The sequence below is a fragment of the Sapajus apella genome, unplaced genomic scaffold, assembly GCF_009761245.1.
Source record: "Sapajus apella isolate SASKATOON/1434 unplaced genomic scaffold, GSC_monkey_1.0 scaffold14, whole genome shotgun sequence".
NCBI lineage: Eukaryota > Metazoa > Chordata > Mammalia > Primates > Cebidae > Sapajus > Sapajus apella.
In genome coordinates this window covers 16837847-16860927 of record NW_022436954.1, presented here as the reverse complement: position 1 = coordinate 16860927, position 23081 = coordinate 16837847, and the positions used below count along the sequence as shown (strand labels likewise).

The 23081-nt window shown below is 41.4% G+C and overlaps 1 protein-coding gene across 12 annotated transcripts in view; it reads right to left on the bottom strand.

Annotated features, from left to right (window-relative positions):
* Positions 1-23081, bottom strand: part of AMBRA1 (autophagy and beclin 1 regulator 1) — a 178220-nt gene that overhangs the window by 28646 nt on the left and 126493 nt on the right. For all 12 annotated transcript variants that reach the window (XM_032283447.1, XM_032283449.1, XM_032283440.1 and 9 more), the window contains 3 exons: positions 16588-16698; positions 7501-7689; positions 6412-6566 (listed from right to left, as the gene is read on the bottom strand). In XM_032283447.1, the coding sequence (XP_032139338.1) occupies positions 6412-6566; positions 7501-7689; positions 16588-16698 (455 nt within the window). The remainder of the gene's footprint in view (positions 1-6411; positions 6567-7500; positions 7690-16587; positions 16699-23081) is intronic.

The following is a 23081-nucleotide window of genomic DNA, read 5'->3' as shown; positions in this document are numbered from 1 at the left end:
TCTGACAACAAAGCCGTCTCCCTTTTATCCCAATCTCCCCTTGAAGAAATAGTACCCTTCCAGGATACAAAAATAAAATATCATTATTTTTGGTATTTGCCACCCCCAAATCCAGACAAGATTACAGAAAGGCTCAGTTTCCTTACAGTTCTAGAGAATACTCTGGATTGAACTAGAATTCTAGGTCACTTTTGGAAATCAAACTTTTAGAATCTAGGGAAGTACAGATGATTAGGATGATATCACAAGTTCAATTCAAGGGCAGGGAAGGAGAGAGTCATAATAAAGATTGTAGATTGAAGAATAAAGCTGGGACAAGTCAAAGGAGCCTATATTTGTGAAATTATATAAATTCTGGTCAGTGCTGACAGCACTGGGCACCCATCCTGACCCAGTATCTAAGCCATATAGTTACCACTAATCTGGGCAGTCTGGATCCCAAGTTTTTTCTTTTTTTTTTTTTTTTTGAGACGGAGTTTCGCTCTTGTTACCCAGGCTGGAGTGCAATGGCGCGATCTCGGCTCACCGCAACCTCCGCCTCCTGGGTTCAGGCAATTCTCCTGCCTCAGCCTCCTGAGTAGCTGGGATTACAGGCACGCGCCACCATGCCCAGCTAATTTTTTGTACTTTTAGTAGAGACGGGGTTTCACCGTGTTGACCAGGATGGTCTCGATCTCTTGACCTCGTGATCCACCCGCCTCGGCCTCCCACAGTGCTGGGATTACAGGCTTGAGCCACCGCGCCCGGCCTCCAAGTTTTTTCTATAGTTTTTTTTTTTTCCTTGAGATGGCATTTTGCTCTCATCGCCCAGGCTGCAGTGCAATGGCACGATCTCGGATCACTACAACCTCCACCTCCCGGGTTCAAGTGATTCTCCTGCCCCAGCCTCCTGAGTAGCTGGGATTACAGGCACCCGCCACCATGCCCAGCTAATTTTTGTATTTTTAGCAGAGACGGGGTTTCACCCTGTTAGCCGGGCTGGTCTCAAACTCCTGATCTCAGGTGATCCACCCACCTCAGCCTCCCAGAGTGCTGGGATTACTGGCATGAGCCACCGTGCCCCAACCTCTATGGTTCATTTTAATGAACTTAAAATAATGATGATCATCATCATCATTAGCTATCATTAGTCTCTGTAAGGATTGCTACCAAATGATATAAAAGAAAACAAGACACCTAATGTTTCTTTTCAGAGACAGTAAGAGATAGAGTGAGAATAAAAGGGGAAAGGACAAAGACATATTGACAGGCAAGGTCTAGGTGGAATCATAGTGCACAGAGTCATCCGGAAGGCTTGTTAAAACATACATGGCTGGGCCTCGCCTCCAGAGTTTCTGACTCAGCAGATCTCAAGTGGGGCTGAAAATCTGCGTTTCTAATAAGTTCCCTGGTGATGCTGATGTGGTCCCCTGGGAGCACACATTGAGAACTGCTGCACAATCGGATTTGGGTAGGCTGTATGTCTATAAAAAACGGTTAACAGGCCAGCACAGTGGCTCATGCCTGTAATCCCAGCACTTTGGGAGGCCAAGGCAGGCGGATCAACTGAGGTCAGGAGTTTGAGACCAGTCTGGCCAACATGGTGAAACCCTGTCTCTACTAAAAATACAAAAATTAGCCAGGAGTGGTGGCAGGCACCTGTAGACCCAACTACTTGGGAAGCTGAGGCAGGAGAATCACTTGAACCCGGGAGGCAGAGATTGCAGTGAGCCGAGGCTGTGCCACTGCATTCCTGCCTGGGTGACAGAGAGACTCCATCCCCTCCCCCTCCCAAAAAAAGGTAATAAATCTGCTTTCCTTCCCTGATGCCTGGAACCTGTTGAGGGTAAAGGAGATGCGTATTGCTAGCACTCTAGAGGGAGAAGGGGTATAAAGGGATAGTCCCCTACCAACCCACAAAACTCTTAGGTCAAGAAGAGGAGGCTGAGGACAGACACCTAAGAGAGAAGAAGGCGAAGGGAGAGGGGAAGAGGAGGAGAGTGAGAGAGATGGATACTTTCTTTCCAATGTGTCCTACAAACTATTGATCTTTCTGGGTAACACTCAACCTTGGCTACCATTTTACCACACAGCCACAAAGAAAAAGCTTTCAATAAAATTGACCCTTAGGTATTGGAGGCTTTCCCTTAAAGACCACAGCACTGTTCCAGGGAGAACAGGGAGCTTAACCACTTGCTATTCCAGAGCTTCCTCCCCAACCCAAGTCAAATGAAGGTGTCCTTAGTCATCCCTTCTGTCAATAAAATGACCTGAGAGAAAAGCAAACTACTCCTGGTGAGATTCGAGTTCCTAGTGCCTCCAGGACCTGCAGGGATTAGGCAATGAGAATCTTTTTCACTTCTTACTAAACCACTTATGTGCCTACAATCTCCACTTATTGGGAGGTGGGAGTGGTCCATGTTAACTTCTGTGTTGAAAGCACAAATCCTTATTCTTCTTTCTAGCTCAAAATGCTCTAGCATCGCCCTCATGTCCCTGAACCTCCCTGCCTAGTTGCAGGCTTCTGCCCCTATTCCTATGTAACACAGCACTTACTGAGATACAAACTGGAAGAACAATGTGATATATGACTCTTTCTGGTTTCAGAAGTAATTCTGTATTTTTGTTATTATGCTTTCACTTGGTTACAACCAAAGTTATTGTACTGTGCGAGTTGCCACTATTTTAGAAAATTAATTGCAGTTCTCTGTTACAATATTGTGCCTGGTTCCAATTAGAAAATGAAAGCCGAGAGGGAACACAGGCAGTTTAGTGTTTTGAGAATTCAGAAAAACTTCAGCTCAGCAGCCTCTAAAAGCCTAACCTAAAAACAAAACAAAAATTAAGAAAAAGCCCTCTCTGGTTCAAGTAAAAGGGAATCAGAGAGAAAATAAGACTCTGAGTCATAGAGAGTAGCATATCCAGTCTGGAGGAATTGCAAATGGACAGTGGGAAGGGAGAGACAGAATATATGCCCAGTCTTACCTGATTTACCCATCATTAAAATTGGGAGGATTAACATGGTAAACAGAGAAGGGAAAGATCAAAAGGACCCTAGATCCTAGAAATCAGGACAAAAATTAAAATGAGTCAACATAAAGAAAAGCCTCCAGCACATACAGCTATTCAAGGGAGAAACCTGGAAAGCATCAACAGCCAAGAAAAGATGGGAGGTGAAGCAAAGACAGCCAAAAAGCTGAGTTTGGTAGGAAATAGAACACAAACACCACTGTGCCTGCAACATAATTAGCAAAGAATCAAAGCACCATGCACAAAACCACAATGGCAAGTAGACCTGAGACTGATTCTGCCTTGCTGAGAAGGCTGAGGGCAGACACCTAAAACGAAGGAAAGCTTGTTTTAAAAATACTAACCCTGGGTCCCTCTGGCTCCCATTCTTATTCTGATTTTAGGTTTGACACAGATCTGTATTTTAATAAGGACCCCATGTAGTTCTAATGTAAGTTGTCCAGGAACCACAGTTTGAGAAGCACTGATCCAGAGGTCTGAAGAACTGCTTGGAGTAGGTGCATCAAGGCTAATAGCAATTAGCAATTCATTTTCAGAAGAGTTTTCATATGGGATTGTGTCAGAGATCATCTCTTGGGGAGAGATGTCACTTAGTGCCATCTTAAAATAAATCAATGCTCTGGAGGATGTTCTCCTGGGAATGTCTGTTGGCCCAACACATTTGCCTCTCTGTACATTACCACAGTGAATTCCAAGAGGTAACACCAGAGAAAAGGGGAATTCAGGGTAGCAAAGCTCTAGGACAGGCCCATTATCCACTAAAGCATTCCTTCGTGGCCAGAGCTTGACATTACAGATGGACACACCCACCTGTACTTACCTGTACAAAGAGGGAGATGCTGTACTGTCCCATTAAACCCTCACTCCCTGTTCTCAGACAAAAATTCACTTCTTGTCTTATACTGTGATAGAGCACAGCTATCCAAAAAAGCTGGTGTCTTCCCTTTCACCAGTCACTGAATTCAGGGACATTTGCTGAGTGCTTTGGTTACCTTTGGACATAAGGGGCAACAAAGACCTGGAAAACCAGAAACCTTTCTGTAGCATGGGGGTTTAAAGTCAGACTGGGTGGACACGAGGTTGAGCTAAACCTTTTTGAGATGCCTTGATCCTGTCTCTTGGGTGACAGGAACATTTCCCAAATGGGAACTTTCTAGGTATTTCAGCTCCTTTTCTTAATGCTTAGAGGCAGATGGTACCCCTACTGAAAATCAAAAAAGGCTCACTGGGTAGCCTGGCAGTAGCTCCAGTCACCAAAGTGCTGGCTAGCCTAGCCGCCTGTGCCCCTTAGCAGGACGGCCACGAACTGACTGGATTACCACATCTCCTCAGCAGAGTTCTCTAACCGCATTCCCTGAGCTGCCAGCCCCATATGTGACAACAGATCCCACCACCTTGGCTTCTGCTTTGTAACTGTTGTCTTCTGCCAGATGTTTCTGGCTACTTATGGAAAAGTGAAACTGTGCTAGTACTGGCAGGCTATGTGCAGGAGTCAGGCAAGAGCCCTGTTTTACAAGAGAGGCTAGAGAGGTCTGTCAGAGCTACTGAAATCAGATCCTGTCTCTTAATGATTATAAACAATTATTCCCAATTAGGCTGGAAGGTTTAGAAGAGCAGCTGTTGGGACTGGGATTCCAGGTGGCGAAAAGCAGAGACCAGGTACTTTTACCAGCCAAGTCTGCTTAAGAAAAGCAAAAGATTTAAATGAAAACTAAGCTTCCATCCTCAAATATCTAGATAAGAAAATAGGCTTGATGAACATCCCACAATGACTTCTCCTACTCACCCAATGTCAAATATTTCTAGCCATACTGAATTCAAGATCAGAACTTTCTTGTCATTGTGATATCAAGAGCAGGAATGACTTGTTTCCCTCTCAGAAGCTTGGTGGGCCATGATGTTATGTTATTACCCATCATTGGTTCTGCTAGTTGCCACCTAGAAATGATAAGGAGGATGCTTTTTTTTTTTTTTTTTGAGATTCTCTTTTATTCATTCACGTTCTACTAAGTGTTAGGTTCCCTATGAAGTTCTTGGACTTCATTAAGATAAAACAGACACAGTCTCTGCTCTCAAGGAGCTCAGAGTCCAGGAGAGGAGAGTGACATAGAAACAAATAACTGCAGTTTGGTGTGACTAGTATTGACATGAGTGTGTCAGGGGTACAATGAAAGCAGAAGGGGGAATGACCGGTTCTATTAAGAAAGATGCCACAGAAAGTGAAAAGCTTGCAAGTAGTTGGAGATGGGGGACAGGAGGGCAATCCAAATAAAGGTACCCTGGCAAGAAGGCACTTTGTCAAATTCAAGAAGCTTGGAAAGTGGTTCAGTGTAATTAGCCAGAGGATATCTGTAAGAGACAGGAGGGAAAAGAGGCTGGAGAGGAGAGGACCACACCGTGCCACCCATTTTCTATCACTTCGTACATAATGAGTTCTATCTCTAGTTATTTCTTTAAAACAAATGCTTCCCATTCCAGGCATTCAACAACCATTTACATGCACAGCACTAAATGAGGGACCCTAAGGGATATCCCCCTAAGAAGCTTACACTGAAACAAATTGCGTGGATTAAACATATACACCACACAGCTAAAGAAGACAAAAAACAGACCAACAAGGACATCAAACTATAAATGGTACAGACTGCACCATGTATTAAGGGAATTCACAGGTTCTTAGCTTCCGACAAAGCTTAAATACTATCTAATTAGATAACTGTTGAAATGCTTGACTCCCCTTGACAAAACCCTGGCTAAATGAGCACCCATGGGATGTGGGAAGCTCACTCAGGCACATTAGTCTGGCTGAGGTCAAAAGGCCACAAACCACAGGATGTCCAGAAGGCTTTTATGGCAATACAAGAGAGACACACCTCAGACAAGAGAGGGTCCTAGATAGGACCTTTTCTCCACTGGTGCAGTGGATGGGATGATTAAGAATACAGCAGCTGCCTAAAGTCTTCATCTTCCCTCATAATTATAACCCACAGAAAAGAACATTTCATGGCATTCTATGACTTTTTACAGCTTGTTTCCGTAAAAAAGAAAAGAAAAGAAAAAAAAACTTTAAAAATAAGCATTTCACCAAGTTCTTTATGCATCTCCAGATTAAAAGTTTCATGCAGAGGTAAGGAAGTATTCAGTTTATCTGAAGATACTTTCAGGTCTCTGGGGAATGCAGCACATATTCTGGGCTATGAGAAAATTCCTGCCTTTGATAGCCCAGAGCTTCTACAAATGAAGCCTGCTGGTCATAGATGGGCTTGATTGGAGCTGTTCCTTACTCCTTATGATTGTGTGATAGCTCCGGTCCTGGCTGGGAGATCACACCACTGTCCCTCATTACCCTTCCAAGCCTAGGAGACCTGCCATACAGTTGAAGGCACAAGCAATGGCACTCACCCTCATGGAGGTCTCTCCACCATGGGCCTGTTGCAGCCTGAAGACCTGGGCCACCATGTGCTCTGTGGAGGGGTGCAGCAGGATCCTTCGTGAGGCCAAGCCCACCATTACATATCTGCCCATTGGGGACAGGCTCACCGAAATGGCATTAGGACCTGAGAGCCAACAGAACAGAGAGATATTTCCTAGTATTCTTGCCATTCCAAGGAAACAACTCTAACTCTCACTCTTCTCTTTTTCTCCTATCTTTCATATTCACTTGCTCATCCTGGGGTTATTTCACAGGACGGCGGTGAGTAGTGCGATAAGAAGGTATATACATACTGAGTTGGCCAAGGGCCCTGGACACTAGGTTGAGCTAACCCTTGTTGAGATGCTTTGATCCTGTCTATATGTTTGATATATAGAAGTACTTAATAAATGCTAGCCGTTGTTATCATATAACCCATTTTTAAAAACTGGTAACATCCTGCAATTACTATTTTGAAACCCACTTTTTTCATTAAATACATTATGAACACTGTTCTATAACAGCATTTTAAGGGCCAGTGGAGCAATTCTATCACTGCACCATCATTTGTTTAGGCAACTCTTAAAAAAAAAAAAGAACAAAACAACACTACTTAAATTCAACCCAAGGTGACACCAGCAAAACAAAACAAAACACTCTCAAGGCAACAATTCGACATTTTTCTGTATGGTAACCCTGCTGTGTACACCCTTGTATGTAAAGCTTTGTACAGTTTTCTGATTATTTCCTTAAAAGTTGGACTGCTGGATCAAAGAGCTCACACATTTTAGGAGGCTTGAAATACACAGTCCCAAACTGTCTTGGCATGTGTGTGTGCCATTTATTCCTGGCCATCGTAACAGGAGCATGCGGTAGGACTCTAATCCTGAGATTCTTCTGCAATGTTACTAGCCAGGTAGCCAGGACTCCTGCAAAGCCATCTCTCTCTGGCCTGTGCCCCAGTGAAGGTAGGGGCAGTATATGACCATTAGTCCCACCCAAGCCATGCCTCACCTAGGAATGACCATGCCAAGGCACCAGCGTCCCTCTGTCATTAGGTTGGGCTTCCTATCCCTTACCAAATCGCTTGGTGTAGAGCATTTCGCCCAGGTTATGGGGGGCCAGGGAGTACACTGCCAGGATCCCTTCATCGGGAAAGCCCCTCTGACTGCTGGGGATGAAAGCTGCCAGGAGCTGGCCATCTGCAGAAATGTCACAGCTGGCATCATTGTAGATCTTGCAATTCTGCACCAGCACATTCATGGAGGCTGCATCAAAGAAAGAAAAGCGGATAAGAAACTCTGGAGTTGATACTGTGAAAATTCTGGGGCCAAAAATTTAAGGGCCTTCCTGAGGTCCTGAACCTGGTCTAGAAATGCTAAAGGATACCTTCCCATTCAAACTAAAATGTCAAATGAACAAAACATAGGAGGCAAGTAAGATATGTCTCTTCTCCCACTTTAGTAGGAAACTACAGGATAGTCAGCACCACCACAACCATCTGCTGAGTCTTAGTTCATACTTAGGAAACATCGCTTGAGAGATTAGATAAGGAAAAAGTTATTAAAAATTATTCCTAGAGAACCATTTAACAGCTGCTATTGTCCCAGATATCAAAACTAAGATAAATGAAAATCCAAACCCACTGGTTCCAAGGAAAAGGTGATACAGGTAGAGCTTTCTTGGGGCAGGAACCCTATTCAACACCTGTTATGTGACCTTAGAGAAGAAAGTCATTTCACAAATTTGTGTCTTACTTTCTCATTTATGAGAAAGAGAACTGGAACATCTAGAGATCAGTTTTCTGGAACAGCTCCTTCCTAATACTAACCTCTAACTCTACCAAGAGAGGACAAAGAACAAAGCCCAGCTGCGGCTGGATGGCCAGGGCTCTTTTCATTTCCCACTATGCTCTATGCCAATGTCCATGGCAGCCCTAGTCTACACTTAGCAGTTACTGAGAACAAAGTGCAGCGTCAGGCAGGCAGCAGGCTCAGCCTGGTAAGGTGGCAGGATTTGAGGGTGGAGGAATGTCTGTTGGTGAGGAGCATCCACTCCACACGATAGGACCAATGCGATGTTAACTGGCACTGTGCCTAAAGGCCTTGTTTCGGTTTTCATTTGAATCCCTCTCTGAGTCCCACTGTGTGATTCCCTGCCAGGAGGTGGTGGCCTACCCTTGATGTGAGCATAGAACAAGAGTGGCCACATCATGGCCCCAGGCAGAATGGCACAACACATTCAAACTGACCAAGCTCCTCTGGGTTTTGTCTCATTTAGATCTACCACAAGCAAAGAAAGTTTTTACTGTTTCTCTTATTTTAAGGAGCTGTCCACTGACAGAGGCATCCTGGTAATTTTTTAAAAGCCAAGCTCAGCTGCCCTCACCAGAGTCCAGGTGATCTACTACAGTAAGCCAAAAAAACCCTAAAGGGCAACTTTCTCTAGGAAATTACCTCAAGAAAAATAAAACAAGGAATTGTTCTTTCAGAGGCCTCCAGGCTTATGCAATCTCACTTAGTGATTTGTAAAACTCTATTTGTTCTCCTTTTCCTGTGTGCTGCTAACGAAGCTACAGAGATGACCGTGTATATCGAAAAAGGCATCAGAACACACTGATTAGGCTATTGTGCCAACTCGGGGGCTGACACCTACAGCATCATTACACATAAAGCCAAGGAACAACCACAAGGATGGTTCTGTTTGCTAACTAATAAAATAATGACATCCAAATACTCATTGCTATCACCATTAGGCCTTTCTACTGCTCAACTCCCAACCCACCATCTGTTCTAGCCTGTAAGGCTAGATTTATCTAGTTAGCACTGGGACCGTCTGCTATTTACTCAGGGTCCCAAGCCCTTTGCCAAAAAAAAAAAAAAAAAAAAAAAAAAAAAAAAAAAGGCAATATCCCTCTCCATTTCTGGATCAACACAAGAATCCAGTTGGGCATACAGAACCAAAGGAACTGGGAGAAGTTTCAGAAGTGAGACCATCTTGGTTTTCTAACTCTGAGGCTGACAATGCTCAGATAAATAAAAAGAAACTTAACGATTTACACTCTAACCACCAAAAGCAGGAAGAGAAAGAAAATAAAGAAATCATAAATATTAAGTAGTACATGAAAGTAAACAGGAAAGGAGATGGGACTCTATGGGCTTTAAGACAGCTTCGAAAAGTTACCATCTTATCCACATTTAATGTCTCAAAAATGTATCGTGGGTATGTTATCAAAGTAGACTTTCCTATCTTGCTGTTACATAGATCTACCTCATGTGTGTTAACATATATTTTGGTTCAAACATATAGAAGGCTACAGAAATCCTCAAAACTCATCACCAACACACGAAAAAGCATTTAACTGCTTATGAAGACAAGAGGTACAGACGAGAGTACAAGTAAGGTTTTCCTTCTTCTGGAAAGCTTGGCTCTAAAGTCCCTGAAAAACTGGGCATATGAACCAAAAACATTTTGTCAGCCTCAAATCCAGGCCACTGTGCTTGTATTTGTATTATGTGATGAGGATTCCAGGTCAATAGCTATCTCCGAAATTCTGCCCTCTCCCCTGACTCCGCCCAACTTCACAACTCTTCCTGGCTACTGCAATGAGTTCACAGAGATGTAAAAAGGACAAATAAGGCTGGGCGTGGTGGCTCACGCCTATAATCCCAGCACTTTGGGAGGCCGAGGCGGGTGGATCACGAGGTCAAGAGATCAAGACCATCCTGGTCAACATGGTGAAACCCCGTTTTAGCTGAGCATGGTGGCGCACGCCTGTAATCCCAGCTACTCGGCAGGCTGTGAGGCAGGAGAATTGCTCGAACCCAGGAGGCGGAGGTTGTGGTGAGCCGACATCACGCCATTGCACTCCAGCCTGGGTAACAAGAGCGAAACTCCGTCTCAAGGAAAAAAAAAAAAAAAAAAAAAAGAAAAATAAAAAAATGCTAAAAATTGTAACAGCTTTGCCAGTAGCATATTCAGTTTCAGAAATTTTGCAGCTCATGATTCAGGGTTTTACTTCTACCCTAATGGGATGTGGTAGGCCTAGAGTGATTTGGTAGCTCCATTGCACTGGGTTCTGTTTACAATTTCATTGTCACATTTGCTGCTTGTTGTCTATTAATTTCGCATGTGGAAAAGGAAATGGTCAGTTACAATCATAAGTGTCACTGCTTCAATTCACTTGCGCAGCTTTCTCTTGTAAGGTTGAGATTTTGATGACTTAATTCATACCGGAAGAGATTTCTTGGATCTCAATTACTTGTTTACTTAGGGCACAGGAAAGTAACGTACTAATGACAAAGGACAGCTAACTCATCCTTTTTGGATTCAACAATCATGTAAGGTAGGGAGAAAAAGAAGTGAAATATAACCGAAGACACTGGCAGCTTACACACCACTAGTAGTCTTTGTTGTGCTCCATACCCTGCATGACCCCAGCAGTACACAAACTTTAACATGTATCAAAATCACCAGGAGGGCTTATTAAATAAAATGCAGAATGCTAGGAAGGGGCCTGAGAATTGGCATTTCTAACAAATGCCCAGGTGTCTCTGATGTTGCAGGACTGGGACTACACTTGAGAAATGCTGCCTTGTCAAATAATCCTTAGTCCCCAAGATATATCTCCAACAACTGGCAAAATACATATTGGAAAAAATGATGGGTAGTTAGCTGGGCAGTAAAGAATGGAAATAAAGGTTAGGAAAGAAAGGATTTTCAAATCAAAACTGCTCAAGAACTTCAGGGGGCAGCTCCAGAGGGACAAAAAACAATGCAGGAGACAGCAGGAAGCCATGTTCCAGACTCTGCAATGTAATCTCCTCCCAATTAGAAATGATTTCCAAGTGAAAATGCCCTAGCAGGGAATGGGAGGGGTTAGAAATACTGATGCCTGGAGGAGCAGATGGCTATGCTTTCCTATCAGCTCCATAAATTATAAACAAACACCTTGTACGAAGATCGATTTGTAGCCTGTTGCTGGCTGGCCAGATGAGGCCATGGGAGCGATTAGCAGCTGCAGTGCTTTTGCAAATGCATTAGATACCGATTTGGAAAACCCAAGGGGGGTTAAATCAGCAGAAAAATTTCCTCTTGGCTATCTCTGAGCCCCTTGGATTTCAGAATAAGACCTGTACAGAGCTCCAGATGACCCATAAATACTCCCTGAAGGCACTATGTCCCTTGTGGTATGGCCTGCCCCACATCACTCATCCACTGGGTTTCTTAAGGCCTATTCTGACAGAACAGCCTAGTGACCAATTCCATTCACCCGGCAGAAGTTTACTCTTAAAAATCATAGTGAATCTAATGTGCCACTTTTTTCAGGAAAGCAATTTCAAAATTATCTATGCATGAGGCCTTATTCATAAACTTCGAAACACTTTACAGCTAGTAATTCATTAATCTCAAATCCCAAGTGAGAGAAGCAGATGACAAGGTCTTTAAGCCTAGTTCCAGGAAAAGGTTAAATGCAATTCACATAAATCAACTTGGTGGTTGCTGAACCCATGAGCAAAACTCAGAATCAGGCTGGGCTCACATGTGTAATCCTAGCACTATGTGAGGCCAAGGCAGGACAATCACTTGAGGTCAGGGGCTTGAGACCAGCCTGGGCAACACAGCAAGACCCCATCTCTATAAAAAAAAAAAAATCAAAAATCAACTAGACATGGTGGCATGTGCCTGTAGGCCCAATTACTCAGGAGGCTGAGGCAGGAGGATCGTTGTTTGAGCTCAGGAGTTTCAGTTTACAGTGAGATATGATGGCGCCACTGTACTCCAGCCTGGGCAACAGAGCAAGACCCTGTGCCTAAAAATAATAAGTAAAATAAAACATAAAACTTCAAAGATTAAACTCATGTGGAACTTTCACATGAATAATCAGACAGATCACTAGAACAGAACAGAGAGTCCAGAAATATATCTAAACACAGAAAAGAATTAATAGGATGACGAAGATGACATCCCAAATCAATGGAGACAAATGGATTATTCATTAGTTGGGACAAGTGAGTAGCCATATGGGGGAAAAGTTGGATCATACCCTGATTATTTGGGACCAAATTTCCCAGTGAATCAAAGACTTAACTATTAAAAAACTAAAATATAAAAGTTCTAAATGATCTCCCTAATGATGACACAAAACCAAGGCACCATAAAAGGAAAGTTGTATAATTGTGACTACTTAAAATAAGTTCTATGACAAAAATAACCTTCAGCAAAGTCAAAACTCGAATGACAAGTAGGAAACTCCTATTATAAGTTAATTTTCTGATTTATAAAGAACTCCTTTAAAATTGCTAAGGAAAAGCCCAGTAACACAATAGAAAAATTGGTAAAGCACATGGACAGGTCAAGAAGAGAACACAAATGGCTGTGTGTATGAAGAGGCATGCAACCTTGTTTCTAACATGAAAAATACAAATTTTAAATATCCACATACTGCTTTTTTTTTTTTTTACATTATCAGATTTGCAAATATCAAAAAATTTGACAGCACATTCTATTAGCAAGAGTTTATGAAATCAGGCATTCTCATAAACTGCAAGTGGAATAATAATTTGGCACAAGCTGTATAGAGTGTGGCAGGCAATAACTACCAACATTACAAATGCACACCCTTCCTCCCTGCAATTCCATTTCTAGGAATGTATCCTAGAGCTATACCTGCTCATGTGCAAAACGATAAACTGCAGCACAGTTTGCAGAGCAAAAGATTGAAAACGACTTAAAAGTTCTTTAATAGTAGACTACTTAGAAAATTATGGTGCATTCGTACAATGGAATACTAGGCAGTCATAAAAAAGAACAAATAAGTTATTTATGTACTGATATGAAAAGACCACTGAGCTCTACTGCAAAGAAAAAATGCAGAAAGTATAGACAAGTACATACCGCATGCTACCATTTTGGTTAAATAAAAGGCAGAAAAACACATATTTGCATTTGTTTGTATTTACATACAATATTTTTGAAAAGATATACAAGGAACTGCTAACAGTGGTTACATATGGGAAGGACTGGTAGGACTGGGGGGCTTCTTACTGTATTATTCTTTTATAATGTTAAATTTTTTGAACAGTAATATCAATTTCAGATGACAAAGAGACAAAGTGACAAAATAACAAAACAATATAACTTTAAATAAATTATGGCTAACTTTAAATAAATTATGGTCTAGAAAGCTAGAGATGAATAAGCAAACTTCATTTTCAGTAAGGAAAAAGGTGGATTGTGGTTGATTCCCAGCAGAGTTAACGAATGAATTACTGGACATGTGGGCTATAAGCACTTAGAAATGGATGACTGCTACTGAAGTTTCACTGAGACCGGACATGAAAAATTAACCTGATTTTCCTTGTCCAATAAAGATACCAAGACTGGCATATCAGGAAATGCCACAGACAGAGAATATCTTAATTATTTTAAGGCAAATGGCAAAGTCTTATAATATCATACAGACAAGATAGAAAAATGTTGACTTCAAATATGAACAACCAAGCCCAGAGTGCTAATTCATAAACCAGTATCAACACAGAGGAAGTCCACAGTAACATACCACAAGGGTTGGTGCAATGCCCTGCCTGGTTCACTACTTTCTGCTAACAATCTGAAGGAAGACAGAAGAGTATGTTTACTGAATTAGTAGACAATGGAATATTGAGAAAGAGGGACTAGGCCGGGTGTGGTGGCTCACACCTGTAATCCCAGCACTTTGGGAGGCCAAGTCAGGTGAATCACTTGAGGTTGAGGAGTTTGAGACCAGCCTGGCAAACATGGTGAAACCCTGTCTCTACAAAAAAAAAAAAAAAAAAAACCAAGAAAAAAAAAAGAAAGAAAGAAAGAGGGACTAAAACAAAGTTCAGTGGCAGATAATCAGTGGCAGGAACAAGAAACTACAGCTGACAGTAAGAAAAAATTGAATAGAAACAAATACAAATCTGTTTTCATTATTAAAAGATTAAGCTGTACAAGTACAGGATGGTTGAGTCCTGGTTTAAAAACAATTATCAAGAAATTCTAAGTGACTAAAAACTCGAGTGGCTTCTGAAAAAACTGCTGAAACCACAGAGCCAACAGTGTCGGAAGCACCATTGTACTCTGTATTCGACAGCTCACATCTAGAGTTTTCTAATCTGTTCTGCCCCCCTCCACTGAAAGTTAAAAGTTAAGATGAGCAGAACTGTCAAGGACTTGGAAATCAGTGAAAGGAATCTAAGGAGGTTTGACCTTTCAACAAAGATTTAATGGAAAATGGAAGTTTAGCTTAAATAGTTGGAGGACTGTCACTTGAAAGCATCATCATGAGATTTATACTATAGAGATTCAGAGACAGAACTAGGACCAATGGGAGGAAGTGACAACAAGGGAAATGGCGGCTCAGTGTGAAAAAAAGAACCTTTTTTTTTTTTTTAAAGACAGGGTCTTGCTGTGTTGCCAAGGCTGTAGTGCAATGGTTGATCTTGGCTCCCAGCAGTTCCAACCTCCTAGGCTCAGGCGATCCTCTCACCTCAGCCTCCGAAGTAGCTGGGACTACAGGTGTACGTGACCATGCCCAATTAACTGTGCTTTTGGGTTTCTTTTTTTTTTTTTTTTAAAGACAGGGTGTCACTCTGTCACCCAGGTTGAAGTGCAGTGATGTGATCTTGGCTCCGCCGCACAGGCTTGAGTGATTCTTGTGCCTCAGCCACCCAAGCAGCTGGAATTACAGGTTAGCGCCACCACGCTCAGCTAATTTTTATATTTTTAGCAGAGATGAGGTTTCACCATGTTGGCCAGGTTAATCGTGAACTTCTGGGATCATGTGATCCTCCCAACTCGGCCTCCTAAAGTGCTGGGATTACAGGTGTGAGCTGCCAAAATAAATTCTTTTTTTTGAGGCGGAGTCTCACTCTGTCGCCCAGGCTGGAGTGCAGTGGTATGATCTCTGCTCACTGTAGCCTCCACCTCCCAGGTTCAAGCGATTCTTCTGCCTCAGCCTCCTGAGTAGCTGGGACTACAGGTGCACACCACCACACCCAGCTATTTTTTTTTTTTGTATTTTGGCAGAGACTAGGGTTTCACCGTGTTGCCCGGGCTGGTTGAGAACTCCTGCGCTCAGGCAATCTACCCACCTTGGCTTCCCAAAGTGTTGGGAATACAGGTGTGAGCCACTGCACCCAGCCTGAAAGAATATTTTAACACAAATTTAGCAGTGATGGTCAGGCCATCTTGTCAGTGTGGTCTGTCATCAGAAGCTGTCAAGCGGAGGGGGAACCATCATCACACTTAGGAATGTGTAAGAGAGGGCCTTTTACGAGATAGAAAGTGAAATGAGAGGTCTAAAATGTTGTGATTCCAGTAGAACAACTGGGATGTAGACTGCAGACTTCACTAGAAGCAAGGAAACAAACAGCCATGTTTGTAAATCAGATATCAACCACACCAAATACTTAAGTCCATTAAGATCTGGAATAATTAATATCACCATAGTCTTTCCTAAAGGGTCACAAGGTTTAGCTCTTGGATCCTGCACTCCCTTTTCTTTCTCCTCTTTTCAGTTCCACCTAAACTTTAGGTTTTGGCCAGTGAACTACTAGTCCACAAACTCTTCAGAGCAGAGAAACCTTTGTTTTGTGTCTATTTCAGTGCTTCACATTGTTTGCTGTTGAGGGTGGGTGCAAGACATGTTTGCTGAATTGCTTAACTGGGAGTTGCAGGCTGGGCGTGGTAGCTCACACCTATAATCCCAGCACCGTGGGAGGCCAAGGCAGGCAGATCACTTGAGGTCAGGAGTTCAAGACCAGCCTGACCAACATGGTAAAACGTTGTCTGTACTAAAAATACAAGAGTTAGCCAGCCATGGTAGCATGTACCTGTAATCCTAGCTACTTGTGAGGCTGAGGCAGGAGGGTCATTTGAACCCAAGAGGCAAAGGTTACAGTGGGCTAAGATCATGCCACTGCACCCTAGCCCAGCCTGGGCAACAGAGCAAGACTGTCCCAAAAAAAAAAAAAAAAAAAAAAGAGAGAGAGAGAGAGAGTTACAGAAGAGGTGCAGAAATGGCATGAAGACACAACCACTCAATGGGATGACAGAAAACCCAGTGCTCCATGAATTTTTGAGTTCTGGCTCACCAGTAAATATAACCCTTCCACTAATACCCTCATTTGACATTGACTTACCATTACTGATTTCTGGGAGGTCAAACTTAGTGAAGTCCCACCACTGGAGCCGGTAGGTAGTATTGGCAATGTTACTGGCCACGGCGGACTGTCCATCACCGATCACTGCTCCTGATGAGGAAGAAGTCAAAGATAGCACATTATATTCTTTATCCACTTTCCACTGCAAAACATAAAACAATACTGGGATTAGCAGGGGAGAGAGAAGAGGAAAAACTAGACTATGGCTGAAGAAAGCTAATGAGTCCCACCTGGCAAGTCTTTGTCTCAAAGAAAAACCAGACATGTTTGTCAGGGAACAATTCAATGTGGAAATATAATCCCATTCATCAGCTCCTCCCATTGTTACTTAACATTTATTTAGTGCCAACAACATGCCAGGTACTGTACATACCCGATCTGCTAGGCTTGACAGCTAAAGAGACAGGTGAATTTTCCCAAAAATGTGGGAAAAGAAAAATGAAAAATGGGAAGACACCATTAACAGAAAAGCCAGTAGCATTTCAGTCCCTGGATGTCTAGATAGTAAGCAGCTCTCTTTCAGACAAAGTATCTCCTCCTTTATCACCTTCTTCCTAAGAGGACATCTCAAAAACAGGCTTCCTCCAGGGAAGAGACAACTACTATACAGCTGACTGGATAGAAACAGACAGGAAAAAACAAATGAGGTAATATTTGTTCATCTCTTCTGGACCCCTGGCATGTAACACAATAAAAATTTATGAGCCTCGCTTTGCAGCATCAGAATATTTTTATTAAGGCCATCTTTTATAATACCTACCGCCTAAGAACCTCCTTGAATCCACATTTGCTTGTAACATCTCAGGGTTTAACTTTCTCTGAGATATACTCTTCTGTGTGACATTTTTCTTCCTTGGTAACCAATTAAATAAAAAATTGATTTTTTTTTAACAGGGTGACACTTTAATTTGCAGTTGTATTTCATGTACATGAACATGTCATTTTCTCCTCCTCCTTCTGAGGTGCATTTCATACACAACCACCCTCCTTCTGATCAGACAGAGTCAAACCCTCTTGTGAGAATAGAACATTCTTATATGCTAGATAACCTAAATGGTATTTTCAGCTGTAAATCAAAGCCTTTCCTTGAGAAACTGAACTTGTTAGAGCTTACCAGCCTTGCAACAATGGACAATTTGATACCTAGATTCTTCAGTATCACTTAGTCTTCCTCCTCTGCACATCACTGCAGAAGCATCTTGTGAACTGTAGTTTTTTTCTTTTAGAGGGCGGCATTTATTGCACTGCTACTCCTGGTGTTGCCCTTTTCTTTCCTCAAATGATCAAGAATAGTCCAAAGAGAAAACTTCCATATAAGCCAAGAAATATGGGGAAAGTACTCTCTTCACTCTTTTCCGATTGCTGCTAGCCACTGTGTCAGAAGACTAATTTTTTCAGCATTCATTTATTGATAGTCTTGTCCTTGTCCCATTTTCAATTTGTAAGGAAAAGTACAAATAACAGTTCATTTCCAAATGATGATACTTCTAGATCATGTATTCTCAACATGGGGAATATCACCCCCATGGGAGTAAAAATTGGTTCATGGGGGCAAAAATTTTTTTTTTAAAAACCTTAGCGCAATCATTTGTTCCCCTCCAAAGCATCAGAGTATATAAACAGATACGCATTGTATCTGTGATATTAAAATTTCATGGGAGGGGAGACAATTAGGGAAAAAATGTCTAAAAATGTTCCTTAGGGGGGCAATAATGGAATAAAGGTTAAAACAAACTGTTCTAAATAAATGGATACCCCCAAAACAAGACATCCTTGAAAACCTTGCCGATTCAAAAACATGGTCCCAGACATGATCTCCCCCTAAGGCCTGAGAACGACAGCATTTGGGGGTGCTGCCAGTGAGTCCACTGATCTGAAATCTCTATTTGAGACCCCTATGGCGTATCGTTCAAATGAGGTAAATATATACCCTTGCTTTAACCTTCACAGAAATTCCCATGTAATAATGGTATCTGACTTTTGCTGAACTTCTGGGTCATGAGGAGGGCAAGATACCTGAAGGACTTTATTAAAAGGAACTTTCTTGATTTTTTTATGCCTTTTTGATAATGAAAATCATTTTTTAGTTACAAGATCTACCACTTCCCTGAAAGGAATTATTCCATTTCATTCTGATCCAGGCTCAATTCCACTGAGCTTCCAAACTGTTTCCTGGGCTTGCTTATCAAGATGGGTGACACCCCTCTTTGACCACTAGTCTCTCTCAAATCACTTTAGTTCCTTATCGTTTCCTCCAGCTTTTAACAGAAAAGCATATAACCCCACATGGTAGAAGGTAAGTTCATTTTCTCAGTACATAATTTAAAAAATGCTAGTTGCTAAGAGAGGGTAGAAAATAAACTGAAGAAACAAATTTCATATTGTAAAAGGTTATTCTGGGGGAAGGGATGAGAACTACAAACAGGAAAACAGTTAAGAATAATACCAGATTCTTTTTGAGTACTGTGGATCTGCAAATGGGAACACAAATTGTCAAGACTCCCAACTCCCGGCTCCAGAGGCATCCTGTACTGTCCATGTCTCAAGAAATGTCTTCTGGAGAACAGTTGTGCAATAAAATAAACACGCAGAGTTGCACTGTGTAAAAGAGACTGGGGAGGTGTTCTCTGTCAATGGTGCCAGGGTGCTGAAGAGGAATGAAGCCTGGCACCAGGGAGAGTCTTTTTTTGTGCCATATAAATACAGATTAGGGAGCTAACGACACCAGCAACAGATTAGAGTACTGCCACCCGGTTCTCTTCTGCAAGCACTATAGGCCAACTGAGCCTGTCTCTTGGAAACATCAGGAAGAAAAAGCCTGATGTTATTAAAACAACCCCAACCATTTAGTAGGCCTCTGGCCACTAAGATGAAGGCATAGGAAATGTGCCAGAGGGGGTTAATGGACTGAGCTAGAAAGTATTTACAAATGAAGCACTTAGCCTCAGAAGCCAAATCCTGACAGACTACCGAGGGATTTCTAAGGCTTCAAGGTTCTCCCATGTAGTAATAACAGAATGGAACAAGCTAGACTCAAGAGTTTCTCAACCTCTGCACTACTCAAATTTTAGGACAGATATTTCGTTATTTGAAGAGTCTTGTGCACTGTAGAACATTTAGCATCCCTGGCCTCCACCCACTAGATGCCAGTAGCACCCCACTCCTAGTTGAGACAACCAAAAATGTCTCCAGATATTGCCAAATGACCCCTGGGGATAAAAATCATTCCTGGTTGAGAAATGCTAAGCTAGATAAACATATCCTACATTTTAACTCCAAGATAGGTGCTCTTAGCATCACTACTAGAATGTCTGCTGCTAACCAGTGATGCTATTAGAGTCATGGAAAGAAACTAATCCAAGGCACAGCATTACAACTTTAATTTTCCATGTCTGCCAATGGGATCCTACAGCTTGTTTTTTTGTTTGTTTTAGAGAATACAGGCTTCAAAATCAACTCGAGCAGATTTTGACACTTCCTGTCATTATCTACTATACTGTGATTTGTATAAATCTCTCTGAACCTCAGTTTCCTTATCTGTAAAAAAGGGTATACTAGTACCTACAACTTACAGGATTGTAGGAAGAACTTATTGAGATAATAAATGTAAAGTGGTCAGGTGTGGTGGCTCAGACCCATAATCCCAGTAGTTTGGGAGACCAAAGCGGGCAGATTCTGGAGCCCAGGAGTTCAAGACCAGCCTGGACAGAGTGAGACTCTATCTCCAGAGAAAAAAAAAAAAAAAAAAAAAAAGGCTGGGTGCAATGGCTCACACCTGTAACCCCAGCACTTTGGCAGGCCAAGACAGGCAGATCTCTTGAGGTCAAGAGTTTGAGACCAGCCTGACCAACAGGGTGAAACACCACCTCTACTAAAAATACAAAAATTACCCAGGCATAGTAGTGATGCGTGCCTGTAGTCCCTGTTACTTGAGAGGCTGAGGCATGAGAATCGCTTGCACCCAGGAGGAAGAGGCTGCAATGAGCTCAGATCGCACCACTACAGTCGAGCCTGGGACACAGAGCAAGATTCTGTCTTAAAAAAACAAAACAAACAAAAGGCTGGGCGCGGTGGCTCACATCTGTAATTCTAGCACTTTGGGAGGCTGAGGTGGGTGCATCACCTGAGGTCAGGAGTTCAAGACCAGCCTGGCCATCATGGTGAAACCTTATCTTTAAAAAAATTAAATAAATAAATAAATATAAAAACTAGCCAGGTGTGGTGGCATGTACCTGTAGTCCCAGCTACCTGGGAAGCAGAGGTGGGATGGCTTGAGTCTAGAAGGCGGAGGTTGCAATGAGCTGAGATTGCACCACTGCACCACAGCCTGGGTGACAGAGCCAGACCATCTTGTAAGTAAGTAAGTAAGTGGGTAAATAAATAGTGATGGCAAATACTAAGTGTCTAATAAATGGCCTTTAAAATTATGTCTGTCATCTACTCCAATCTTAGTGTGTATTTCATCTACAGTTACAACCTGGGTGACAGAGCCTGACCATCTTGCAAATAAATAAATAAATAAATAGTGATGGCAAATACTAAGTGTCTAATAAATGGCCTTTAAATTTATGTCTGTCATCTACTACAATCTCTGTATGTATTTCATTTACAGTTACACTACTTATATCAGCATCAACAGCTCTGTAATTAACAGCTTATAGAGAGATGTCCTTGTATAAGAGACCGGCCCAAATAGTGTGCCAGGGCCAAGAGAGAGAAGTGTTTAATATGAAGATTAAGATAAACTGTCTGGGCCCTATATACACCCTTGGCAACTTTCTCCTTGAAAACAGCCCAGTCCAAGATAGACCACGTTCTGGGCCACAAAACACAATGTAACAAATACAAAAGAAAAGAAATCATACAAATTATGCTTTCAGGCTATAAGAGAACTAAACTAGAAATCAGTAATAAAAAGATAACTGGAAAATCCTATAAAACTGACAGATTAAACAATATATTTCTAAACAACACATAGCTCAAAGAATATGTCTCAAAAGATTTAAAAATATTTTGGATTAAATGAAAATGAAAACATGACTTCTCAAAATTTGTGAAATGTAATAAAAGCACTACGTAGAGGGAAATTTATAGCACTGAATTCATATATATGAAAAGACGAAAGATCTAAAATCTGTAATTTAAGCATCTACCATAAGAAAAAAGAAAAAGAGCAAATTAAATCCAAAGTAAGCAGAAGAAAAAAATGAGCAGAAACCAATGAAATTAAAAACAGGAAATCATCAATAGAGAAAAATCAATAAAACCAAAAACTTTGAAAGATCAATAAACAATAAATATTTAGGTAGCCCAACTACATAAAAAGAGAGAAGATACAAATTACTAATACCAGAAAAGAAAGGGGGACCATCACTACTGATCTCATGGACACCAACAGGATAATAAGGGAATACTATGAACAGCATATGCCTACAAATTTAAAAACCTAGATGCAATGGACTAACTCTCCTTGAAAGCACCGTTTATTATAATTTACACAAGAGACAAATAATCTGAATAGGCCTATATCTATTAAATTGAAGCAATCATTAACAATCTCCTAAAACAGAAAGAACTGGGTCCAGATGGTTTCACTAAATTTTACCAAACATTTGAGGAAGAAATTATACCAGGAGAATGTCTTTTCTGGAAAACTGAAATACGAAATACCTGTAGCTAACATCATACTCAATGGTGAGAAACTAGATACTTTCCCCCTAAGATCAGGAACAAGGCAAGGAAGCCCCCTCTTACCAATCCTTTTCAACATCATATTGGAAGTCCTAGCTAATGCAATGAATCCCCTCACCAAAATTAAATAACAGGTATACAAATTTGAAGAAATAAAACCATGTTTCTTGGCAGATGACATCACTGTCTAATCCCGAAGAATCAACAAAAAAACTCTGGTAACTATTAAGTAATTATAGTAAGGTTTCAAGATACAAGGTCAACTGCTGTCCTATACAGCAGCAACAAACAAATGAATCATTGGAACTTGAAATTAAAAAAAAAGTACCACTTATATTAGTATAAAAAAAATCAAAGACTTAGGTATAAATCTAACAAAATATCTACAAGGTCTATAGGAGGAAAGCTACAAAACTGATGAAAGGCATCACAAAGGATAAAACTAAATTGGTGAGATATTCCATGTTCATGAATAGGAAGGCTCAATACTGTTACAATGTCAATTCTTCTTAGCTGGATCTATAGATTCAATGCAATCCCAATCAAAATCCCAGCAAATTATTTTATGAATATTAACAATCTGATTCTAAAGTTTATATGCGAAGGTTAAAAAATAAAACAGAATGGCCAACACAATATGGAAGGAAAACACAAAACTGGAGGATCGACACGACGCAACTTTGAGACTTAATACAAAACTTCAATAATCAAGACAGTGTGGCATTAGCAAAATAACAGACAAATAGATCAATGGAATAATATAGAGAGCAAAAACAGACCCA